The sequence below is a fragment of the Festucalex cinctus genome, chromosome 19, assembly GCF_051991245.1.
Source record: "Festucalex cinctus isolate MCC-2025b chromosome 19, RoL_Fcin_1.0, whole genome shotgun sequence".
Taxonomy (NCBI): Eukaryota; Metazoa; Chordata; class Actinopteri; order Syngnathiformes; family Syngnathidae; genus Festucalex; species Festucalex cinctus.
The window spans coordinates 9,230,339-9,254,021 of NC_135429.1; the positions used below are offsets into that span (position 1 = coordinate 9,230,339).

Below are 23,683 nucleotides of genomic sequence, written 5' to 3' on the forward strand. Positions count from 1 at the left end.
CGTTTACAAAAGATTATTAATACAAATTTTTTAGTTGTTTAAGTTTATACATTTGCACTTTTTTATTTTTTTTTTAAATAACTAATTTAATACATTTCGTTTCATCCAAAAGTAACTTGCATAATTATAGTGTTTCAAAGAATTGTATTTCTCTTAATATATATATTTATTTATTTTACCGTTTAAACATTTTTTTTTTTTTGTACAAAAAAATAAATTATCGTCCGACTGCACAGTGCACATGCTGCACTTCAACTTCAAGGTTTTGCCAACATAAATAAATAAATAAATAAATAAATAAATAAATAATATATATATATATATATATATATATATATATATGTTATGATAAATTTTGTTTGGTCCAAAATGGACTTACATAATTATCGTGTTTTTATTTTTTTAATTGGTCTTAATATTTTTTATATTATTATATTAATATTTTAATATTACTTTATTATTATTAATATTACTTAATATTTTTTATTTTTGCTTAAACATTAGATTGTTTTTTTAGCCAAAAAATAAACATTGTTTTAATAATCGTTATTTCAATAATTGCCAAAATAATAATGATTATTATTTTTTCTATAATCGAGCAGAATCCGTGTATGATTTTACACGGACCGCTGATGCGTGACAACAACGCCGTCTGATTGGGCGTCATCCCTTTTTTAAATCGTCAGCGCGGGACCACCGGATTTCCGAGGTTAAGCGACGCCCACTTGCTAACCAACGTGACTACGTGGCGGCCATTTTGACAGGGGCGATAGTCCCGTCGCAGTTTATGGCTTGACGTTGAAATGTAAGCATAACGTGTAAACTTGTCAACCGATTTTCACGAGTTTCACTTTTTGTCAGTGCCAAAACGTTGTACTAGCAATACATGACCTTTCTCGGTTTTATTCTCGACCACACTTTAACATGTGCTGTGACTTTGCCCCTCCTAGCTTAGCGTCGCCGAAGGCACGCCGCTCAAAGGGGGCGTGTCGTCTTTGCCTCTTCACATCTGTGGGGATGCACATGTGCATTTATTTTTTTTAAAACTACTAGTACATTTGAAGTAAACAATTATGTCTTCATCTGATCTAACCCCGGTTCTCCACCTCCTGCGTCCTCTGTATCGCCACATACACACGCTGGAGGAGCTTATGGACAGGATCGTGTTCCGAGAGGGGCACAAAGTTGTTCTCGTCGAAAAGGGGGACACGAACCGCTTGAAATCCTTCGTAAGGAGCGTGTTCGTCGGCTACGACAAGGAGCTTCAGCAAGTTCCAAGCAGCCACCAGGTAAAAAGGCGATACGACTTCCGACTTAAGCGAGTTATTTAGCCTGTTATCAAGAGTCCTGTAATACATGTCTGCATGCAAGTAGTTTCTCACTCTAAAAAAAGCTGATTAAAGCGTATTTATTTTCTTTTTTTAAATAGTGTATGTCATCAAATAATTAACGAACTGATATTAAATGAGCTTTTGACAACGTAAACACTCGAAGACGTTTATTTCTTAACATCCGGGCATTTCTGGTATTTCCGCAACGCAACGCACCTGGATTGATTTAGTCTGTGATTAACATACACAGCAGGTAGGTTGTTCAAGTCAAACGACATTTCGTCACATTTTGAAATCAAAAATGATGTTCACAAATCAAATGTCCTTTCACCGACATCTATTTTTAATATATTTATTGTTTTTAATTTATTTATTGTGACGTAAGCGCTGAATTGGAAGTAGAAAGTAAGTGTTGCATATTTATTTATTCATTTCCTACCTTGATCAACATGTTCATTGTTTTTTGTGAGAATTAATTTGCATAATCAGTGCTTTCACAGAGATGAATATCATTAATCATTAAAAAATAACTAAGCTAAGATACTCTCACTTCACGAGATGATCCATGGAATAATATAGTGTTTTTATTTGCCCCTTTCCTTTCCACAGATCTGCACTTTGCCCGAACTGCTGGCCTTCATTCTCAACAGCATGAAAAGGAAGAAAAAGCGCAACGTCCTGGCACACGGCTACAACCTGCTGTGCGTGGACCAGGAGAAGCGCGACGCCGACCACTTCAAGTTCCAGGGCGAGTTGACTCAGAGCGCCGCCTACATCCACGGCAGCGACCTGTGGAAGAAAGTGGCCCTGCGTCTCGGCACCGATGTCACGCGTCACCTGCTGGAGAGCTGCTCGGTGTTTGTGGCGGTCCCGCCGTCGTGCGCTTTCCAGGTGTGCGGCGCTCCCATCTACGACAGGGTCTCCATGACCTCCGTCCCTGCCGGGTTTTGCCTCCAGGCTCGAGCCGGGCTCCGTCGTCATGCTACGTCTGTGAAGAATAGACGGCCGGTGAGCTTGAAAAGGAGGGATTTTAGAGCCTCGCGTAGGAAAAGGAAGAGAGAAACCAACGCGAAGGATGACGACGACGTGCTAAGTTTTGAAAAAAGGAGAAGACTCGGAGCAGCTCAAGACGGCAAAGAGACAGTGGAAGAAGGGCAGTCGGTGACCTTCAAGCCTGTGGAGGTGAGCGCTTCTGTCTCTAGACAAACAGCTGAAACGAGTACAGCTCCTTTGGAAGGAGGGCCAAGTTGGAGATCAGGCATTTTCCCCCCTTTGCCTCCCTCGCAGTGTTTCATACGCACCTTGGCCTTCCTTTACGGGGGCCGGGGCATGAAGGGGTTCCTTCTCAACAGGAAGAAGAATAGCGCGGCGGGTTCGAAGAGACTACAAGGTCAGGATGTGGTGAGGCTGATTTTCTTCGAGGGGCTCGCGTATCTGAACGGACTGGAGAGGAAACCGAAGAAGCTCCCCCGTCGCTTTTTTAACGCGATCCATCTTTTTCAACAGTTTTTGCGTCGACACAGGCGGTACGCCTACGGCAAAACACTGCAACGGATGTGCGCCCTGGTGCACAGCGACTTGGCCCGAGACAAACTGAGCTGCCTTTTGCCCCATCACTGCGCACCTCACCGGGTCTACCTGTTCGTAAAGGAGTGCCTGTGCGCCGTCGTCCCGTCTGAGCTTTGGGGCTCTGAGGAAAACCGTGGTCTTTTTTTGGCACGGGTCAGGCGCTTTTTGTGCAGCAGCAAGTTTGACAAGATTTCCATTGCGGAGCTGATGTGGAAAATGAAGGTGAATGACTGCGACTGGTTGAAGATGAGTCAGAAAGGTATGATGACAAAAAAAAAAAATCTTAATAAATGGCGTTAAACATCTTTGGTCAAACAACTGTTGTTTGCAGGCCGGATGCCACCCAGCGAGCTGGCGTATCGGACCCGGGTGCTCGGTCAACTGCTCGCTTGGCTCCTCGACGGCTACGTCGTGGGCCTCGTGCGAGCCTGCTTCTACGTGACGGAGTCTATGGGTCAGAAAAACGCCCTGAGATTCTACAGACAGGAGATTTGGCGCAGACTGCAGGAGCTGGCCTTCCGGTGGGCATCTCAAACAAAACAACGCGCATGCTCAGCACGGAAGCTCATGATGGCCGTTTGTGATTTTGTAGAGATCACATTTCCAAGGGCCAGTTGGAGGAATTGACTCCGGCGCAGGTGGCTTCCCTCCCCAAAAGCACCGTCGTCTCCCGCCTGCGCTTCATCCCGAAAACGGACAGCATGAGGCCCATCACGCGAGTTTTGGGAACAGACGCCAAGACGAGGGTACGCTCTTCATTATTCTTTTCAAAATGTCTTATTGAACTCATTTGCTTGCCACCATTTTCACTGAAGCAATCCTGTTCGCTCCCGGCTGTTTTACTGGATTTTGACTGATTTTGCAAGAATATTGTGTTCTCTCGCTATAAAAACATGGAACCTATCAAAAGAAATATTAAAGTCTCTTCTTTCATCAGGTAAAAAAAAAAAGTATGTTTCTATCTGTTTCCGTTTTGCAACAATTAGCATTAGAATATGGCTAAGTTTAATCAATTTTAAGTCACAAATCTATTTAGAATTGTAATTGAGCTTTTTTTCAACATGGCCCTGGTTGATCTCCTTTGCTCTGCTGCCACCTGCTGGCCGTTTGTGTGGTAACTACCATTTCTGCAATCGTTCTTTGCTGTTGAGAGGCTGCATCGAAGCCTTCTGTATGCTCTAGCATAAAAAACAACAAAAAACATATAAATACGTCCTTGGTAGCAAATGAGTTAAACAATTCTAAAACCTACCCATCATCTCTTGTAGGCTTTCCAAAGGAACGTACGTGACCTGAGGGATGTCTTACGGGCTTGCGTGCGTGCCTCTCCATCCCTGCTGGGCTCCACAGTGTGGGGAGTGGCTGATATCCACAAGGTGTTGTCCACCTTCGCGCCGGCACAGAAGGAGAAGCCACAGCCCCTCTACTTTGTAAAGGTTGTACATCATTTGCATATTAAAGCTGTTTAACAGTGTGTGGTTCAAGTACCACTTTTTTTTAATTATTATTATTTTGGTTGAATTCGATTTCTTTTGGTGGGCATAAGGCCTATTTCAAATGTGGCTAAAAATATGATGCGTGGGCGATCTTCAAAATACACACATTGGTCACCAGTGGGTATCGAACTACAGTGGCTGGCTCCCTCTAGTGGTATACAAAGGCATTGCATTCTGTCGCCCAAAACGGTTTATAAAGTTACGTATGAATGTTTTTTTGTTTTTCCCCTGTAACGTGAGAAAAAACGGTTCAGATAAATGGATGGATGCACATATTTTTTTTTTGTAAATTTTGTTTGTAAAGAGGTATTTAACTCTTTGACCGCCAAAAACGTTTCATGACGTATGCTAAAATTCCATTAAATGCCGCCATAAACGTTAATTGACGTTTACTACATTTTGTTTCTTCTTAATGGGCAGCGCAACGTCTTGTACAGCGCTACTCTGTCATCTGGGTTGTGAAATAAAATGAAAAGCAAACCAAATATGGCCAGCAGATGGCAGCATTGTATCTCTTTTCAATGGGCTCTCTGTGTAGCAAATTCCAATGAAACATGACTTGATATGATAAAATTTCAAGGATGACGTAAATGATCAAAGCGTTTGTCACATTAAATCTAATTCACAGAGCATCACTAAACAAAAAATATCAGTGTCAAAGTCACAAAAGTGCACAAAATGTGTCTTTTTCACAAAAAAAATTTTCTCCATTTTTTCCATTTTCGCTTCATGTAATTCAAATGACCTCTTTTCAAAGGTGATTACTAAAGAACGGAATAAGGTTGAAACATGTTTTGTTTTTGTTTTTTCTAATGATAGAATGGAATGCGCTCTTTCATGTGGTATATTGTAACCATGTTTATGTTGGATAACGTTTGGCAGTCAGTTAAATACAATTTTTTTTGTTTGTAATGCAATTTACCTGAATCATTTAAATATATATATTTTAAATTTGTTAGCTACTGTACGTTAATTAGGAGCACTAAGAATTATTATTTTTTTAAGATTCCAACAGTCCCATCTCAAGCACAGTGAAAAATCCCATTGGGCCACCAGGGGGAAAATGGCGGCGAGTGAAATATTGCATACATGTTATTTTTTGAAACAGTATGATTTCAGTTGAACTGCGTAATTTAGGGCTGGCCCACAAATAGCGAAAATCTGCATATAATTTGACGGCAATTGTTTTTAAGTTATATAACCGTTATTATACCGATCCGGCCCACTTGTAATATATTTTCCTCCATCCTGAGCTACCATGAGTTTGACACCCCTGCCCTCGAAACTTGTGCAACGCATTCAGAAAACCAGCAGCAATAAAAATTACCGTTTCGAATCTTTGACCAAAACTAACTTGGAATTGGACCTGCAGCGTTAAATCCTGAATTTTCACATTTTCCACTTTTCAAAGGTTAAAGTTAAATGCGTCTATTCACCCTTCCTTTCCTGACTTCAAGGTGGACGTCAGCGGAGCGTACGAGAGTCTGCCTCACGACACACTTCTCCACGTGATCAGCCAAGCCCTGTCGCCCGTCCAAGAGCAACCCTTCACCATACGCATGTACGCCAAGATCTGGGCGGATTCTTTCGAGGGCCTGAGGAAGTCATTTGTTAGACAGGTACAAATGAAACCTTGTGTGGTTGCTTCAAACAATTTTTTTTTAGTTCTTCTTCTTTTGCAGGCTGACTTTGTGGAGGATGAGATGAGCTCCAACAACATGAAAGGCTTCGTGACGGCACTGCAAAGTAGCGGCAGAGCCCACCACGCCATCCTGGTGGAGCAGGTTGGAATGGCGGCCTCGGATAATCCTTGTCGATGATGAGATAGTTTCCATTTTTGCCACTTTTCAGCACTTCTCTTCAGATCTTCACGGCAAAAAGGTGCTTCAGTTCTTCACCCAAATGTTGACCGACAGTGTCGTACAGTTTGGGAATAAGTAAGGTATATTTATTTATTTATTTTGCTCCAATCACGGGTTTGCGTATCATAATTGTGGATTTGGGCCCTGTCAGAATGTACCGTCAGTGTCGCGGGATTCCTCAGGGATCCGTCGCGTCCAGTTTGCTCTGCTGCCTCTGCTATGGCCACATGGAGAACGTCTTGTTCAAAGACACGAAGGGACTCAAAGGGTACTGAGCGCGTACGAGGGCGTCTTTGGTTTACGATGGCCCTGACCTTCATTTGCGGCGTAAGAATATGTTGTCAATACATACAAATATTGGACGCAAATTGCATACAAATTTGGGTCACGTTGCCGCCAAAGAAGCAAAACGGTCGTAAAACAAGGACGCCCTGTACTTGGATTTGCATTCCAAAAGTGTTAAAATGTAGTAACGCCATTTCAGCAGTAGAGGGCAGTGTATTGAAGTTAGTCTGCTTTCTCCAGACGATTGATGAGACTGGTGGATGATTTCCTTCTGATCACGCCCAACCTACAGGAGGCACAACACTTTCTCAAGTATGATTACAGTTATTTCTCATTTTGACCTTGCTCTGTGGTGTTTGTTTTTTAGATGGACCCATATTGAACACAGTCATTTTTTTTTTTTTCAGATTTTTCAGGAAACACAAAAAAGTAAAACTATTTGTATCATGGGGAGATGATTTAGGCAAAACAAAAAACTAAAATAATTTTTGCAAAAAATAAAAAATGTAAGCAATTATTTTATGATGGTGACAATATTTTTTTTTCATGGTCATTAGAAAGGAGGCCGATAACTAATATGCGAAGCAGATATTCATTGCACAAAAAGTCTACATTCCAGTACAGTGTTGCCTTGTTTTCCGCTGGGGTTCAGTTCCAAAAAATACCCGTAGCTGTTTTAAGGCTCTAAAAACCCTCACCATACAGTTTATACACGTCTCTCACATTTCTTATTTAAACATTCTCAATGTACAAACCATCGTAAATTTTTACAAAATAACTATATTACTGTAATAAAATGTGTACAAAATTGCACCCCCCAAAAAAATGTGCGATACAGTGAGGCTGCGAAAAATGAACCGCGTTATTGCAAGGGAGCACTGTACTCCAATTCTTAACTTAATAAAAATGTATATTAAAAATCTTTCAGCATGTAATTATTGAACAATTTTTCCAACTTGCAAAATGGTGATTTTTGTTTTTAAATAATAGACAATAGACGCGTAAGTGTTTTACTAGATCATGCCATTTTATTTCCTGTTGCTTTGCTTGTAGTTTTAGCTCACATATTTGCTAGCTAACAGCCATTTATTGGCCCATTCATTCAAATCTCATAATTTTTCACAGTTTAAATTTTTTACTTTAGGTTTGATCCTGCTTGTTTTATGAATGTGTAGAGCACGGTTCCTTGAAATATGCATTTGTTGCTTATATTGTAATTGGATGAATGGATTGTTCCCGCTAAATTGTGAACCGGTCTCTTGTGGTAAAATGGAGGACAGTAATGTAATAATTAAAAAAAAAAAAAAAAAAGAGCCCAGCCAACTTCAGCGTGAGTCATCTCCATATTTTTGTTTGTTCAGAGTCTTGCTCGCCGGCGTCCCGCAGTACGGCCTGGTGGTCAACCCGCAGAAGGTGGCGGTCAACTTTCCGCCGCCGGAAATTGCGGCCTCCTGCGCCGGCATCCGCAAGCTCGCCCCCCGTTGCCTCTTCCCGTGGTGCGGCTTGTTGCTTGACACGTCCTCGCTCGACGTCTATAAAGATTACTCCAGGTGAAGCAGCTGTAAATAATATACAATAGGCTTTTTGTTCTCTGATTTGTTATTGTGCGTTTTTTATGGTCTCTTATAAGTCAAAGCAAAACCTCGCTGCACTTTGCACCTACTTAGAAAACATCATAAGAGACAAATGGCGGATGCCGGTTCATTTCTTCACAACAATCTTTCTCTTAAGAAATAACAGCACAAAACAAATTCTTAGAAATTTGAAATCTGTTGGGTTTGACTTCTCTCGTTGTAGCTACTCGGGCCTGTCGCTGCGCCACAGCCTGACGTTGGGCTCTTTCCAGTCGGCCGGCGAGCAAATGAGGAGGAAGTTGATGCTGATCCTCAGACTCAAGTGCAACGTCGTGTTCTTGGATCTGAAGGTCAGCTTCAGGAATGTTCGCAGTTTCCTTGTTACCGAGTGCCATGAAATTCAATTCTCGCGAACTTCCTCTCCGGGGGGCAATAATGGATGATGTTAATTGTTAGCGCCTGGCTAAGTGATGAGTAAAAAGCTGTAAACGTGTTGTATGATAATAGCCTGAGTCACGACGCGTCATTGCGGCTTCTAATTCGCTCTTATCAAAGATTGAAGAGCTGATAACTGAGCCAGTAAAATGCTTCATTTCCTTTTATATATTCTTCATGATATCATGCGAAGGCCACAAAAAAGTTGTATTATTGTTGTTTTTTTTTATCAGATTGTGTGTGTTGAATGCTTTTGGTCATTTTATTCATATAGACCCTTCCAGCTGACACCACCGCTTAGCTTCCGCTGCGCCTCCCGGAGGTCAAGCATCCCATCACATATGAATGTAGAGAGCTTGATTTTCATTAAAAGGTGGAAAATATGTCAAATGTCACAAAAAACATCCCGAGTAGGACACTATTTTTTTTCGAGTGGTAAATATCCTCATATTGCTCAAGTGGTCCCGATGTCACCCACAGGAGTTAGATTGCCCAGCCCCGCGCTAATCTTCCAATTATTTGTATTTTTATTAGGGATGAGCGAGTAACAATACCTGGTATCGGTATCGGGCCGATGCCTGGTCTTATTTCAAGGTATCGGTTCCTCTTGACGGCCTCTTGTGGCCGTTTTACAATCAGGAACTACAAATTAGAAATGAAAAGAATAGAAAATTGCCATGGAAAAATGTTATATTGGGATATATAGGTCTTCAAAATTATTTTTTGGGGGAAATTTTATGTATCAAAAGTACTAGTGGTATCGGTGACTCGACTCAGAAGTTGATTACTCGTACTGGTATCAGTCTTAAAAAAAAAAAAATAAGTGGTATCAAACATGCCTAATTGTTATGTTTGTCACTATCAAATGACTTTTTTTTTTTTTTTCTTTGCAGACAAATTCGGTGGCAGCAGTCTACAAAAATATCTACAAGTTGGTGCTACTTCATGCATTCAGGTCACGACTTAGCCTGAGCTACATCAAGTCATATTCATCACACAATTCTCTTGACATTTTTTAATCAATGTGTTTTTGACTTCAAAATGTGACGATTTCTACTAAAATACCATCTAATTACAACTTAAGTACATTAATTGTATGTATTTGTATACTGGAGTTCGAAAAGTGCTTTTAATGAAAGGCAATGGTAAACAGTGAGCAGGACACCACTTCCTGTCTCAGCCATGACTTAATAAAGGGCTGGTTAATCACTAGCTACAATGAGAGGAGAAGTAATTGAATGGAACTTTTATCAGATTATACAAACATTTAGATTTCCCTTTTGGGCTATTTTTAGATTCCACGTGTGTGCCCAGAGTTTGCCATTTGGCCAAACGGTTGCAAAGAACCCTGTCAACTTTCTGCGGATAGTATGGGACATGGCTCAGTACACCAATCAGCTCCTCAGACGTAACAACAAAGGTTTTCCACTTTAAATATCGGGCTTCATTTCAAGTGGACCATCAGATTAGAATTTTTTTATTTTTTTATTTTTTGTCCTTGAATTGTTAGGTCGCAAGGACCTGGGCAGCATTGTGCCAGACGAGGCAGTGGAGTTGCTTTTCTGCCTTTCATTCCTACTGGTGTTATCGCAACATCGCCGCCTATACAAGGGCATGATTCCCCATCTGCGGAAACGTAGGCGCTCTCAGGAAAAGCATGGAAGCACACAAAACAAAATGGTCGACATTTCTGCAAAAAGACAAAATGGTGTCTGTTCCTTCCAGGGAAGCGCAGTCTGGAGCACCGTCTTGGAGATTTGCGACTGGCCAGGGTGAGACAAGCGGCCAATCCCAGGATCCCCGTCGACTTCTTGACCATCCAAACTTAAATAGTGTCATATCTCCCTTGTAAAAAAAAAAATAATAATCATCATCAGCCAACAGGTTTGGATGCGAATGTTTGCGACAAACAGCCTGTAATCTAACCACCAGAAATAAAATGATTATAATGGAAAACGCCCAATTCTACAAATGAATTATATCCTTTGTCTGTCTGGATTATGATTTAAGTTTGTCGGTAATTTTCTACAGAAGCTTGGAATGGCCGATGTGGAGTAAACATCTTCGACTGGCGAGTACGTTCAAATTAAAGGTGGACATTTTTTCAGAATCCCGCAGGGATGGGACAGGATTATTTATTTATTTATTTATTTATTTATTTTAATCTATCAATTGTCCAGGACTTGGACAGAATGGGATTTTTGCTGTGGGAGTGGGATGTACTTGTAGGCTAATTTCCCATAATGCCACAGGTTATTACTTGGAAGAGTGGATTTTTTTTTTTTAAGCAGTTGGCCCACATTACACAAATATTATGAAAATTAAGTTAAAAAAATGTTTATTTGTGAAGGATGATTTATTATGTCTGCAGTAAGTGCATGATTTAGGCTTGACATGTTTTTTATTTATTTTATTTTTTTTTAATCATAATGCAACCGTGGCATTATGGGAAAATGTGCTGTTTGTAGCATTTAGCCTACAAGTACATCCCACTCCCACAGCAAAAATCCCATCAGTGTACCTCTCAAGGTACACTGAAAAAAGCAATTCATTGGACTAAACTAAAAAAAAAAAATGCAATTTGTACAGATAAATGTTTTAGGTTTACTCGTTATAGTCAGGATTTGGTTGGAAGCATTTTCAATTGAATATAAATCAAATATATTTATTTTTCCCAAGCCAAATAAAAACAAGTTACCTCCAAGTAACTTTTTATTTTGGAATAAATTAATTAAAGCCAATTTTATTACTTTACCCCGAATCAAATTTCTGATTACGTATGAACAAAATGTGTGGGGTTCAACCTGTTCATATGAAGAATGCCCAGGCAGGGACCTGTAGAACGTGGAAGTGCCACGTGGGGAAGACTGGAGGCTGGATTTGAACCCTGGAATGCTGAATTGTAAGCCGGGCATGCTTACCAGTGGGCCACTGAGCTGGCTATGCTTGTGTTTAAAGCAAAGACATATTTACAATCTTTTTTTATTGGGTTTTGCAAAATATGCAATCTTTTGTAGAATTATATGAGACTTCCTTGTTTTTTGTTTTTGTTTTTTTAGATTAAAAAAAAAAGTTTTTCTTTTAGCTCCCTTTTATGTGCAAAATTTGACATTTTTAACTAATAATACATATGAGAATTCAAGAAAGGAGAAAATATAAGGAAAAAATGTAATTCTAATTTATTATTACAGTTTGAGCTTTTTTTTTTTTAATTAAAAAAAATATAGGGACAGTTATCTGTTTTGGGCAGTTTCTTATTTGACTGCAAATATGTTTTTGTTTATATCCGTTAGCTGAACAGGCTTGGTGGCCAATTGCTAAGCACATCCGCACATCAGGGTTTAAATCCAGCCTTTCTGTATGCTTCCATGTTCTCCCTGCATGTGCCTAGTACATAATTGAACGCTAAATTGTCCCTTGATGTGTATGCTTGTTCATCCATGTGTGCCCTACAATTGTCTGGCAACCAGCTCAGGTTGTACCCTGCAAATTGTGTTCAAACTGAATCAGAAATTCAATTTGGGGTAAAGTAATGAAATTGAATTGAATTATTTTATTCCAAAGTAAAAAGTTACTTGGATGTAAGTTTTTCCTTTAGCTTCATCTAAATATGTGTGCTCGCCAGTCAAAAATGTTTACTGAACACTAGTGGCATTTCCAAGCTTCTGTAGTTTTCCATTTAGACGTAAGAAAGCAATCCAGTATGTCTGAGATTTACTACATGTGTACGTTTTAGTTGCTTGTTGTACAATATTTTCCTTCATGCACGTGCTCACATTTTTATTGACTGACATATCAATACATGTATATGTCTTTTAAAAAAAAAAAATGATGCCAAAAAGCCTTCCCACTCACCCGCAGTGTATGAAGTACTTCTACAAACTACTCAACTCATCCCCGAAAGACAACAATATGTTGTCTTGGGTTCTGACAAAAATCACACTGTGAACATAAAAGAAAGCAATTGCTAGCTGTCAACAACGTGCCCCGGAGGTTCCTTTTCCGGAATGGAAACATAGTTCATGATAACAGCTGCAGAGGTTACTGCGCATCGATTTCAAAAGCGCCGTTGCCGTATGGGTTCAGTCCCGCCCGTGGAGAAGACCTCTTCTTGACCGTTTGGATTCCTTTGTAGAGAGCCACCAGTGGGATAGAAACCACAGGCACGACACAAAGGAGGATGATGACGGCAAATGCGAAATCCGGGTAGGGCTTAGTCTCTGTTTTGGGAAAGAGTTCCTAAAGAAAAGAATGTCATTGCACAAATTCAGGCCATGAAAACTTTGGTTAAAATTCCACCCATTATTCCACTTACGTAAGCAGGATTCCATGCGGGGTACGAGGGATGTTTCTGGGCTTGGAGGGCCACATACGCAACCAACACTACCTTAAGCATTAAAGGACTGATGAAAGTCCAACAAATTCTCCAATAAAGATTTGGCCTCTTCCCAGTCATGAAATAGATGTCTTCGCTGAAACTAGAGAAAAAAACACACAGATGAATGTCGTGCTGCAGGGCTTTAGCTGTATTGTGGAAGAGAAGAAAAAAAATCAATACTTTTTCATTCCATAGACATAAACAACTCCGATAATCTCAAAAAGGGCAATAATGAGCAGGGGGACGGAGCCCACGTAGCTATTGAAGATCTCCACCCAGTAGTTCCCAGAGCCCGTGGTGAAGATGAGAGAAATCAAAAATGACATCAAGCAGAAGGCCCCTGCAAAAGTCACAAATAGAAATTCAGAAAATCATTTCCTGGAAACGACTTCAACAACTTGCTCTCGTAATGAGATCTCTGGTACCTGTGATGAGTTCTTGGGGAACCCACTTGGGTACCAGATTGAGGTCATTGAAGGGTCTTAGGACTCCCTCTGCGTTGCCAAACATGGAGGAGAGGCCCAAGCTGAAGAGCATTAGGAAAAACAATACCGCCCATAACTGCGAGCCCGGCATCTCCAGCACCGCTTCAGTGAACACTATAAAAGCCAGGCCAGTTCCAGAAGCACTCTGTGATTAAAAAGAAATATTTCACATTTTTGTCTGGTACATTGAGTGCAGTTAAATGACATGGGAGGAAAGAGCAGGAAACAACCCGCGGGATTGATGTGCGTTCAGAATGACGTCACCTGGTCAAGGAAAGTTTTCAGGTCGCAGGGTCTCAGTTGCAGGCTGGAGAACTCGTCTGGATTTGTCGAGTTCAGATACTCAACCCAGTGGTCGTAGGTGTCCCTTGTTATATTCTGGTCCGAAAGCTCATAGTGGTTGGTCAAAACTAGGATGTTTCTGCAAATATTTTTGTTTTTCATATGTCTGGATTTTACAAAGACGTTAGATCTGAATGTGCCTGTGACTATTCTCATTCGTCCAGGTACTTCATTCGGGTGACATTGAATGCGCTAGCGTGGGAGTTTTTATCTTCTAACCACCAATGGAATCAGTATTTTGGGGTGCAAAACGACTCCGAAAGGAGTGAGACCACATAGTCGAGATTCCACACCAAAACCCAAGCCACTTTTGTCCTACCTAGCCGTGTGCCTGAACGAATAAGTTTCAATCGGAAGGTCTGTACTTACTCGTTTAGACAGGTGTTAAAACCGGCGTTAGCTTTAAACCCCAGGATGGCAAAGATGGATATGGCCGCGTATAGGGATGTGGCACTGTTTATTAATCCCACGATGACAGCATCCTTCTCGCAATTGTTTCTAATACATACAAAACGGTACAGATGAAAGAGCGCACTTCACAAATACTCTAAAGAGTTTCTACAATTATGACGTTGTCCTTACTTCTCATTAGCGTAGCTGGAGATCGCTATCAGACCTCCAAAGGCCACCGAGAGAGAGAAGAAAATCTGAGTCGAGGCGTCTAACCACACCTGAGGGTTCTTCAATATCTCCCACTGAAATCACACACATCAGCCTCTTGACTTTGGAGCTGTAATGCTCAAGTATCCGCCAAAAAAAAGTGAGGAAACTCACATCAGGGGTGAAGAGATACATCAGTCCATCTGTAGCTCCGGGCAGGGTGAGGGCCCGGAACAAAAAAATGGTGAGTACCACGTAGGGCAACGTTGTTGTCACATACACTACCTAAAATATAGAACAGTCATTGAAAGATGCAAATAGGAGAAGTCTTAACTATGCCTGCAGCCTACAGACCGACCTTTCCCACGGACTGGATTCCTTTAATGATACAGATGTACATCGTCAACCAGGCACAGGCCAGGCAGACCACTAACCACCACTGCAGAGAACCGCTAGCCTCAATGTCAGTGGTGATGTTCAGGGTCTGACGGTACCAGAAGAAATTGACTGGGGTGCTCTTCACACATTCCTCGTTAAAGCCTGAATGGATCACGGATACAAAACAATTTATCGTTAATCATGATCTCCTTTTGGTTTATTGATCAAATCCGTTCCTTTCCTGGACTAAAGTCAATCCAAACTTTTAGAGATTAATGTAACAGGTTTGCTTTTTTATTTAGTCAATAATAGTGCTTCTTTAGTACTGTACTGTGAAATTGAAAGTTCTCAACCTAGATATAAATGTTAGCATCTTTATTCCATTTGCGTGCAGCATAACAGCTAAATGCAGCTTCACCATGTTTGCTTTGAACTTCCGACCACAGTCTGCAGACCACAGAACCGTATCTGACTGGGAGCCATTGTAAAGTACAATCACAAGACATCGAAAATTACCTGTGCGGTTAACGTTGAGTGGACACTGGCTCCACGGCAGAGGGTTCTGGAAGGAGTTGAAAAAGTACCAAAAGACCCATGCTATGATAGTGTTGTAGAAACTGCACACCAGGAAAGATACAATCATAGAGCCAATGCCTACACAGAGAAAATGACAACAGTTCAATCAACGTATGATCAGTACGGCGCCATGAGTCTTCTATGATTCCTCGTAGTTCTGTGCATTGCACAGGGTTGCGATCCGTGACGTAACCGCGACACGCTCCGCCTCCTTCATCCTCTCCCGAATTTGTAATATCACAAACTTGCAAATGTAAATGGCATAAATATCCCAAGTTTATTTCTCACAAATATGTGAGATTCTTCTTGCAAATTTGCCACGTTATAATGTAAAAAATAGACATTTTTTTCTTGTACATTTGTGAGATTTTCTCCCAAATTTGCCACTTTATAACGTTGAAAATACTGATGTTTTTTTTTTGGACATTTGTGAGATTTTTCTTGCAAATTTGCCACTTTATAACGTTGAAAATATTGATGTTTTCTTCTTGTAGATTTGTGAGATTTTTCTTGCAAGTTTGCCACTTTATAATGTCGAAAATATTGATTTTTTTTTCTTGTAAATTTGTTAGATTTCCTCGCAAATTTGCCACTTTACAATGTCGAAAATATTCTTTTTTTTCTTGTACATTTGTTAGATTTCCTCGCAAATTTGCCACTTTACAATGTCGAAAATATATATTTTTTCTTGTACATTTGTGAGATTGTTCTTGCAAATTTGCCACTTTATAATGTCGAAAATATTGATTTTTTTTCTTGTAAATTTGTTAGATTTTCTCGCAAATTTGCTACTTTACAATGTCGAAAATATTTATTTTTTTTTCTTGTAAATTTGTTAGATTTTCTCGCAAATTTGCCACTTTACAATGTCGAAAGTATTGATTTTTTTTTTTTTGTAATTTTGTGAGATTTTCTCGCAAATTTGCCACTTTACAATGTCGAAAATATTTGTTTTTTTTCTTGTACATTTGTGAGATTGTTCTTGCAAATTTGCCACTTTATAATGTCAAATATTGATGTTTTTTCTTGTACATTTGTGAGATTTTTCTTGCAAATTTGCCACTTCATAACATCGAAAGTATTGATTATTGTTCATGTAAATTTGTGAGATTTTGTTGCAAATTTGCCACTTTACAAAGTCAAAAATACTTGTTTTATTCTTTTACATTTGTGAGTTTTTTCTTTGAATATTACGCCCCTCTTAAAAAAGAAAAAAAAGAAAAAAAGAAAATCTATATATACATGGACCTATTATGCAGTCAGATCAGTCATTTTTGCTGTACTTTTATCTGCGTATTAGGAGGAAATGTGCAACTCCAGTGTGATAAAATTGTTGCGGAAATGTCCTGGGGCACGCACCAACTCCACCCAGAAAGGGTGAAATGTTCTTCCACACTCCAATGCTTCCCTTGCGGAGCCTCTGTCCAATTGCCATCTCCAGGTAGAGCAGGGGGAGACCCTCAAACACCAACGCGATCAGGTAGGGGATGAGGAACGCTCCTGAGGATGTAAACATTTGTCGTCATGAAGGTTTAGTGGAAGTCATCTTGATAAATGTCATGCTTCGACCATTTTGTAACTTAATGCCTCTTTAATAATGGTTAAGCATTGGTCAAATTGAGGCTTAGCAACACCTCCCGTGTGAGTAAATAAAGCTGATAACCCTGCTGCACATTCATGTGGGTCAATGTTTGCTCAGCTTGACCTTCACTGAGAACTATGAGGAAGTGAATCGATGCAGCGCCAGCGGCCGCGCAAATCACTTGACAAGACGTGGGAAGTGGAATAAGTAACTCACCTCCTCCATAAATTTGGCACAGGTATGGGAAGCGCCAAACGTTTCCGATCCCAACCGCAAAGCCGATGGAGGTCAGCATATACTCAATCTTGTTGTTCCATGTGACTCCCTCCTGCACATCTCTTGTTTTGTCCATCTTGCACCAGCCAAACGTTGCGGGCCAATTCCGGAATGGTTGCCAAAGTCTCTTAAATGTAGCATGCGCTCAAATGAAATTTGATTTCTATTAGAGCTGCCTTGCCCTGTGTCTCACCTGAGTGTGGCGGTTTTTAATGCGCGGGGCTTGTCTTTTATCATCTTTGCCTCCCTTGGGGGCTGTCCTTGAGTGTCGTATACAGCAGCTTCCAGTCAGGTTGCTGGTTTGGATGACATGTGCAATTCATTTTTGAACTTAACCTTTGTTTAATCAGTAAAGACTCTTGAGATAAGACTTTTTTTTTTTCCTTAATCAAGAGCTTATGGCAGCTAACAAAGCATCATAGAGGTCAACTATGCTGAAATTGTCAACTTCTGTGGAAAACTCAGCAAAAAGTTGACAAAATTACAAGGTGTGTAAAGGTATGGGAACAACGAATGTTTTAGTCACTAAACCAAACACCCATATTAATGGGTAACCTGCATGATGCCTTCTCAATGTTATGCTGACTTCAAAGATGCAAAAATGCATCAGGTGAATATTTTGAATGTAATGCAATGTGGACGTTTTGTTTGAAGGTCAAATAGTTAAAAAAAAAAAAAAAAAAAAAAAAAGGGATTTCACAGTCCAAATGTGTGAGCAACTCTTGAGCCGTAATTGGAACAAACCATTCTGGATGGAATGCATCAAAAGCAAGTAAGCTGCCCATCAGCTCTTTCCATTCTTTATCAGCCATAACTTTGCGTACAAGACAATTTGTTCTCAATTTTGGAGCAGACGTGGTCACTTGCGGGTGCATTTGCAATAGTTGCGCCTGCTTTCTGCACATGCATGCAAATTGCTATCTGTGTTTTGTTTTTTGTTTTTTCCGCTTTGCAGATCTCTTGGCAAGGATGCATCAGAAAACGTGATCACAGCACAAATGCAAGGGTGTGTTCTTTAATTTCCAACTTTGGTCTGACATTTTCATTAATATTCCATATGTACCTTCTCAACTCAGTAACCCAGAGGTAATACTTGACATAAAGCTCTTTTAATGATGATCCACTTGTCATAAACACCACCAGTAAACCAGCCACTGGATCAATAAAGATGGCGAGTTGAAAACCGGCCAGCTACTTTACTACATACTATACATGATCTGGACTTTGATTTACACTTGGTAGTTTTCCATGAAAAGGTTTGATGCGTTGACGTCTACACAAAGAATTTGCTGAAAATGTCTTTTGCTTCAGATGGCACGTGCATGCAGGATTTTTAAAATCAGTCGGTCGCAAAACCTTTACACAAAGTACTCAAAATGGCACCGTAATTACCTGCGTTAAAGGTGAAGTCATCACATAAATGTACATTTTATAGTGTACGGGCACCCACGAGTCTACGCATTATGATTATTGCGTTTGTGGAGTATGAGTTGAGCAGCAAAATCCACAATTTTTAATCCAACTCAGGGGGTTGGCCATTTTGACACTTGCTAATGACATCACAGTTGCTCAGAGCTCAGGTAACAACCAATCACAGCTCAGCTTCAGAAAACAAATTGTGATTGATCAATTGTGATGTCGGTTTCAGCCGACGACAAGTGTCAAAATGGCCGCCCCGTGAGAATTAAAAACTGGTGATTTTGCTGCTTAACTCATATTCCACACACACATTAAATTGCAAAACAAAAACTTTTACAATATGTTCTATGTAGTCCCACTACCATAAACACGGTATTCTGATTAATATTGTGTTTGTGGAATTTAAGTAGACAAATCTAATTGTTTGTATCCATTTCAGTCAACCAAAAATGACATCACAGTTACTCAGGGCTCAGGTAACGACCAATCACGGCTCACCTGTTTTCTAGCTGAGCTGGGCTTCGTCGTTTCCTGAGCAATGAGCGCAACAGTGATGTCATTTTCAGTTGACAGCAATTGACAAAATGGCCGCCCCCATAGAAGGATAAAAAGCGGTGGCTTTTCCTGCTTAATTCAGATTCCAAAATGCTTCATTTCGACTAATATACACATACAACATATTGTAAAAAAAAAACAAAAAAAACAATAAGGTTCGGGGTTGAGTTGAACTTGGAAATAAATGTATGAAATATCATTGCTAGTCACGAAAAAGTGAAATACAAGTACAGTGATTCAAGGATTCAAGTACTACCAGCACACATTGATTTGTTTTCTATCATATCACTTAGACTTAGACTTTATTGATCCCTTTTGTGAAGTGCACATCTTTTGTAGAAATACAGAATAAATTGACCATGAATGCAAAAACATCCAGTCCCATTCTTCATATTAACAGCCACTACATTTCTTGCTACTGCTCCTGCACGGAATTCTCAATGGAAACCCTGTATGGGTTGATGGTAATGCGGTTGGTGGCCTTCTTGACGACGTGGTACAAAGCCACGATTGGGATGGCAGCCACAGGCAGCGTACAAAGTAATACGCAGAACGCAACCACCCAGCCTGGGTACGGCTTGGGCTGAGTTTGGGGAAATAGTTCCTGAAAGACATGACACAGCAAACATTTGGAGTCAAAATGAATGTATCCATAGTGAGAAATGTACATTTTGCTTACGTATTTAGGGTTCCATGTGCCAAATTGGGGAGGGTTCTTTGCCTCGAGTGCCACAAAGGCAATCAATACCGCCATGAGCATCACAGGACTGATGACGGTCCAACACATTTTCCAATACAGACTGGGATTCTTCCCAGTCATAAAGAAGATGTCATCACTGAACCTTGAGGAAAGAGATTTCTTTTCAGCACGACATACTTGAATTATTGCAAGTTGAAGAAATTCATACTTTTTTATTCCGTGGATATACGATACTCCAATCATTTCGAAAAATGCAACAATGAGGAGTGGGATGGAGCCCACGTAAGTGTTGAACACCTCGACCCAGTAGTTCCCAGAACCCAAGGTGAAGATGAGAGAAATCAAAAAGGCAGTCAAGCAGACAATCCCTGCAAACGACAACAAAAATCTTTCACTTCCACTCAGTTTTTAGCGTAATTTTCTCATTTATTTGGAAGTACCTGTCCACAATTGAAGGGGAATCCACTTGGGCACCAGGTTGAGCTCCCGGATGGGGTTGAGGACCCCTTCCAGGGTGCCAAACATGGAGGACAAGCCCAAGCTGAAGAGCATCAAGAAAAACAAGGCCGCCCACACTTGCGAGTACGGCATCTCCAGCACTGCTTGGGTGAACGTGATAAAAGCAAGGCCAGTTCCAAACGCGCTCTAGAGGGAAACGTCCAAAACATTCCACGTTGGTAACATTCAGTAAAGACTTCTTTTTTGGAGGAAAAATCAATCCAATTCCAGAATTCCATTACCTGGTCAAGGAAGGTGCTTAGGTTACACTCTCGCAGCTTGGAATGGATCTCTGGATATGTCGTGTTCAAGTAGTCAACCAACTGGTCATATTTTACATCCTCGTCGGGAATCTTTAAGTCATATTGTCGGGTAATTTCCTTGACCATCTCTATGTACTCATTCTGGCACATTTCCAAGTCGTTGTTGGCTTTAAAGCCCAGGATGGCAAAGATGGCAATGGAGGCGTATAGGGATGTGGCACTGTTTGTTATTCCCACCAAAAGAGCATCCTTCTCGCAGTTGTTGCTAAGACGCACAGAACAACAACAACAAAAATGACAAGAGTGCGCTTGGCAAACCATCTGACCGCTTTGGTGACAAGAGAGGTCTCAAACTTGCAGCCCGGGGGCCATTTGCTGCCGCAGGATGATATTTCGTGCCCCCTACTTTTAATGTGTCATTGCCCTGGGCATTTAAAAAAATCACTTCAAATAATTCTGAAGTGGCACCGAATGGAAGGAAAAGTTATCCATGTATTATTCGAAGTGAAGATAAAGATAGGCGACGAGAACATCTAATTTCAAGAAAAATAGGAGATGGACATTTTCGACATGACTTGAATAGACGGAGAAAGTCGTGCTAAAGAAATCCGACAGTATGCAAAGAGACAGGACCGGGTCACCATCCTGAAGAACCGTTAATATTCCGGACTGACGTTATCAATACAGATTGAGAAGACTGGATTCAATGCACTTTTTCTGGATATTTGAACCCATTTTTGCGGAATTTCTTGATGTGGCCCAGACCCACCCAGAAGTTGAGTTTGAGACCCCTGGTTTACAAGTTCTTACTGCTGATTGTTGTAGCTGGAAAACGCTATCAGACCTCCGAAGGCCACTGAGAGCGAGAAGAAGATTTGCGTGGCGGCATCAAGCCACACCTGAGGGTTCTTCAGTACCCCCCACTGTAAACAGTGCACACCAGGCTGTTGAGTTGAGATCCGTAAATGCGTCTTAAGCGTCTGCCAAAAACTCACGTCAGGGGTGAAGAGATACACCAGTCCATCTATGGCACCGGGCAAGGTGAGGGCACGACCCAGGAAAATGGTCAGAACCACGTAGGGCAAAGTGGTTGTCACATATACAGCCTATAAACAAAGCCAAATGCAAACACAAAGTTGAGACGAAACGGTTGGGATTTCGAGCCAAACACTGACCTTTCCCATGGACTTGATTCCTCTGATGAAACAGATGAAGATAATAAACCAGGCGCAGGCTAGGCAGGCCACCAACCCCCACTGTGGAGAACCGCTGGTCTCAATGTCAGGGGTGATGTTGAGGGTCTTCCGGTACCAGAAGAAGTTGACCGGGGTGCTTTTCACACATTCCATAGTCAAGTCTGGATGGAGCAATGACAGTGAGTATGATCATTTTAGACAGCAATTGCAATGTTGTGACTCATTCTGCTCATTGTATCTTTCTTTAGAAAGGCCATTGCTGGCATTCTTTGCCCATGTGGGCGTTAACTGCCCAACCTGAACTCATTTCCCTCAAATATGGCTTATCAGTCACGATATCTAACGACTGCAAGTGTGATTTATCATTACGTGTGTCATTCGCCGGACACTGGCTCCATGGCAGAGGGTTTTTGAACGAGTTGTAGAAGTACCACAGGACCCAAGCCAGGACCGAGTTGTAGAAAAGGGCGATCAGAAAAGATATCATCATGCAGCTAATACCTGGAAGAAGAAAACAAATTGACACCATATCTACTTGACACTAAAAGGATCACAATATCTTGAGCTCGCCCACCAACTCCACCCATAAAGGGTGAGATCTCCTTCCACACTCCGATGCTTCCCTTGCGGAGCTTTTGTCCAATCGCCAACTCCAGGTAGAGCAAGGGGAGACCCTCAATCACCAGCGATATCCCATACGGGATGAGGAAAGCCCCTGTCAATGCAGTAAACGTTTTACTTGACCTCCGAAAACTGAATATTATCCTTTGTGTATTTGGACCAAAGTTAAGACCCTCAACTGTTCTCAAAACTAAAGGATCTCACCTCCTCCGTAAGTTTGGCAAAGGAAGGGAAAGCGCCAAATGTTTCCAAGTCCAACTGCAAAGCCAATGATGGTCAGCAGGTACTGCACCTTGTTGTCCCATTTGACTTCATTCTCTTCCCTGGTATTCTCGTCCTTCTCAACATCTATGATGATGTTGAGCTGGAGGGGGAAAAAAAATTACCACAAGATCACAAATTGATTATGTGGCAATAGTGCAACACATTTGAGTGTGACTGTATTTCCTCCCCTTGTCTCACCTCTATGCCGGTGAGCCTCTTGTCTTCTGTATTTGGGCGAAACATTGACTATTTCGGGTAAGGACCACCAGGAAGATAATGTTTCTGCAAAAGACAGTCACATAAAGGTCACCAGCTGAAAAAAAATTGGGAAACATTTCAACAGTTTAATCAATTTTGCGTTTAGCAAAGTCAGCAATGTGACAATTAGACTGGAACTTTTTTTTTCTTCTTCATAATCAGGTCACTTTTATTGTTGGTCTACGGATGGTGAGTTCATGTTTTGTTAGAAGTGGGAAGTCATATGCAGTCTAATGTTTCTTTCATGTTTCTTTCCCATAACAATAACAAAAATATTTTATTTAAATCGCCAGTGCCAATTGTTTTTGTAGTTTCGATTGAATCGACTATTTCCTCCAAACACAAAAGGAAGACATCCGGTATACTTTATTGGCCAATTTTATTTATTTATTGTTTAAGATGCTGAAATCAAACTCACCACATACAAATCACGTTATTAAATCTGTGTAACAATTTGTTTGTTTGTTTAAAAAAAAATATATATATATATATTTAAAAAAACAAAAAACAAAAAAACAAGTTTAGGTATAACTTAAAAAATGCAGTGATGTGCCAATCAGATTTCAGTTAATGCAATCGTATTGAACATATTTGAAATAATTTACATTTAATATGGCTTTTACATATTAAAAACTAGTTAGAGCTCGAAGAGCTGAGATAAACTCACCTCTCCTTTCGAAGGCAGTTTCACACTGAATGTCTTTCGACTGCCCAATCGGACTGTCTATTAAATATTAAAG

General features: G+C 40.6%; 3 protein-coding genes across 5 annotated transcripts; 1 reads left to right on the forward strand and 2 right to left on the reverse strand.

The window, feature by feature from the left end:
• The first annotated feature begins 720 nt into the window (after positions 1–720).
• Positions 721–10,634, forward strand: tert (telomerase reverse transcriptase). Of its 3 annotated transcripts, none has more exons than XM_077507732.1 (16): positions 721–1,289; positions 1,941–3,159; positions 3,232–3,421; positions 3,493–3,646; positions 4,169–4,336; positions 5,854–6,015; positions 6,079–6,180; positions 6,248–6,333; positions 6,410–6,526; positions 6,784–6,855; positions 7,905–8,093; positions 8,341–8,467; positions 9,446–9,507; positions 9,848–9,972; positions 10,063–10,188; positions 10,278–10,634. In XM_077507732.1, the coding sequence occupies exons 1-16, from the start codon at positions 1,074–1,076 to the stop codon at positions 10,379–10,381; spliced, it is 3,219 nt and encodes a 1,072-aa protein (XP_077363858.1). In that variant the 5' UTR covers positions 721–1,073; the 3' UTR covers positions 10,382–10,634. The 3 variants fall into 3 exon arrangements, with proteins under 3 accessions (XP_077363858.1, XP_077363860.1, XP_077363859.1); XM_077507734.1 differs by lacking the exon at positions 721–1,289 and adding an exon at positions 1,504–1,584 and having other exon boundaries at positions 10,278–10,632; XM_077507733.1 differs by lacking the exon at positions 721–1,289 and adding an exon at positions 1,600–1,736 and having other exon boundaries at positions 10,278–10,632.
• A 1,603-nt stretch (positions 10,635–12,237) lies between these two features.
• Positions 12,238–17,352, reverse strand: slc6a18 (solute carrier family 6 member 18). Its single transcript, XM_077506573.1, has 12 exons — positions 17,110–17,352; positions 16,671–16,811; positions 15,252–15,389; positions 14,716–14,897; positions 14,532–14,642; positions 14,340–14,452; positions 14,127–14,255; positions 13,680–13,836; positions 13,356–13,560; positions 13,111–13,270; positions 12,868–13,030; positions 12,238–12,791 (listed from the first exon to the last, which is right to left on the reverse strand). The coding sequence occupies exons 1-12, from the start codon at positions 17,243–17,245 to the stop codon at positions 12,594–12,596; spliced, it is 1,833 nt and encodes a 610-aa protein (XP_077362699.1). The 5' UTR covers positions 17,246–17,352; the 3' UTR covers positions 12,238–12,593.
• A 2,060-nt stretch (positions 17,353–19,412) lies between these two features.
• Positions 19,413–23,683, reverse strand: LOC144007667 (sodium-dependent neutral amino acid transporter B(0)AT3-like). The gene is made up of 13 exons (XM_077507497.1): positions 23,611–23,683; positions 22,884–22,967; positions 22,626–22,785; positions 22,375–22,515; positions 22,170–22,301; positions 21,780–21,961; positions 21,600–21,710; positions 21,415–21,527; positions 20,584–20,869; positions 20,284–20,488; positions 20,052–20,211; positions 19,823–19,985; positions 19,413–19,747 (listed from the first exon to the last, which is right to left on the reverse strand). Exons 2-13 carry the CDS (start codon positions 22,926–22,928, stop codon positions 19,559–19,561), a joined length of 1,887 nt encoding a protein of 628 aa, XP_077363623.1. The 5' UTR covers positions 22,929–22,967; positions 23,611–23,683; the 3' UTR covers positions 19,413–19,558.

Bases quoted from the DNA above. Each gene is read 5' to 3' on its own strand.
- tert (XM_077507732.1), top strand. From the start codon at position 1,074: ATGTCTTCATCTGATCTAACCCCGGTTCTCCACCTCCTGCGTCCTCTG. The intron at 6,016-6,078 runs GTACAAATGAAA...CTTCTTTTGCAG, and splicing joins GGAAGTCATTTGTTAGACAG to GCTGACTTTGTGGAGGATGA. The intron at 9,508-9,847 runs GTCACGACTTAG...GGCTATTTTTAG, and splicing joins GTGCTACTTCATGCATTCAG to ATTCCACGTGTGTGCCCAGA.
- slc6a18 (XM_077506573.1), bottom strand. From the start codon at position 17,245: ATGGACAAAACAAGAGATGTGCAGGAGGGAGTCACATGGAACAACAAG. The intron at 14,256-14,339 runs GTAAGGACAACG...TGTATGTATTAG, and splicing joins TCCAGCTACGCTAATGAGAA to AAACAATTGCGAGAAGGATG. The intron at 13,837-14,126 runs GTAAGTACAGAC...AAATATTTGCAG, and splicing joins TTTAACACCTGTCTAAACGA to AAACATCCTAGTTTTGACCA.
- LOC144007667 (XM_077507497.1), bottom strand. From the start codon at position 22,928: ATGTTTCGCCCAAATACAGAAGACAAGAGGCTCACCGGCATAGAG. The intron at 22,516-22,625 runs GTGAGATCCTTT...CTGCATTGACAG, and splicing joins TTGCCAAACTTACGGAGGAG to GGGCTTTCCTCATCCCGTAT. The intron at 19,748-19,822 runs GTAAGCAAAATG...CATGTCTTTCAG, and splicing joins GCACATGGAACCCTAAATAC to GAACTATTTCCCCAAACTCA.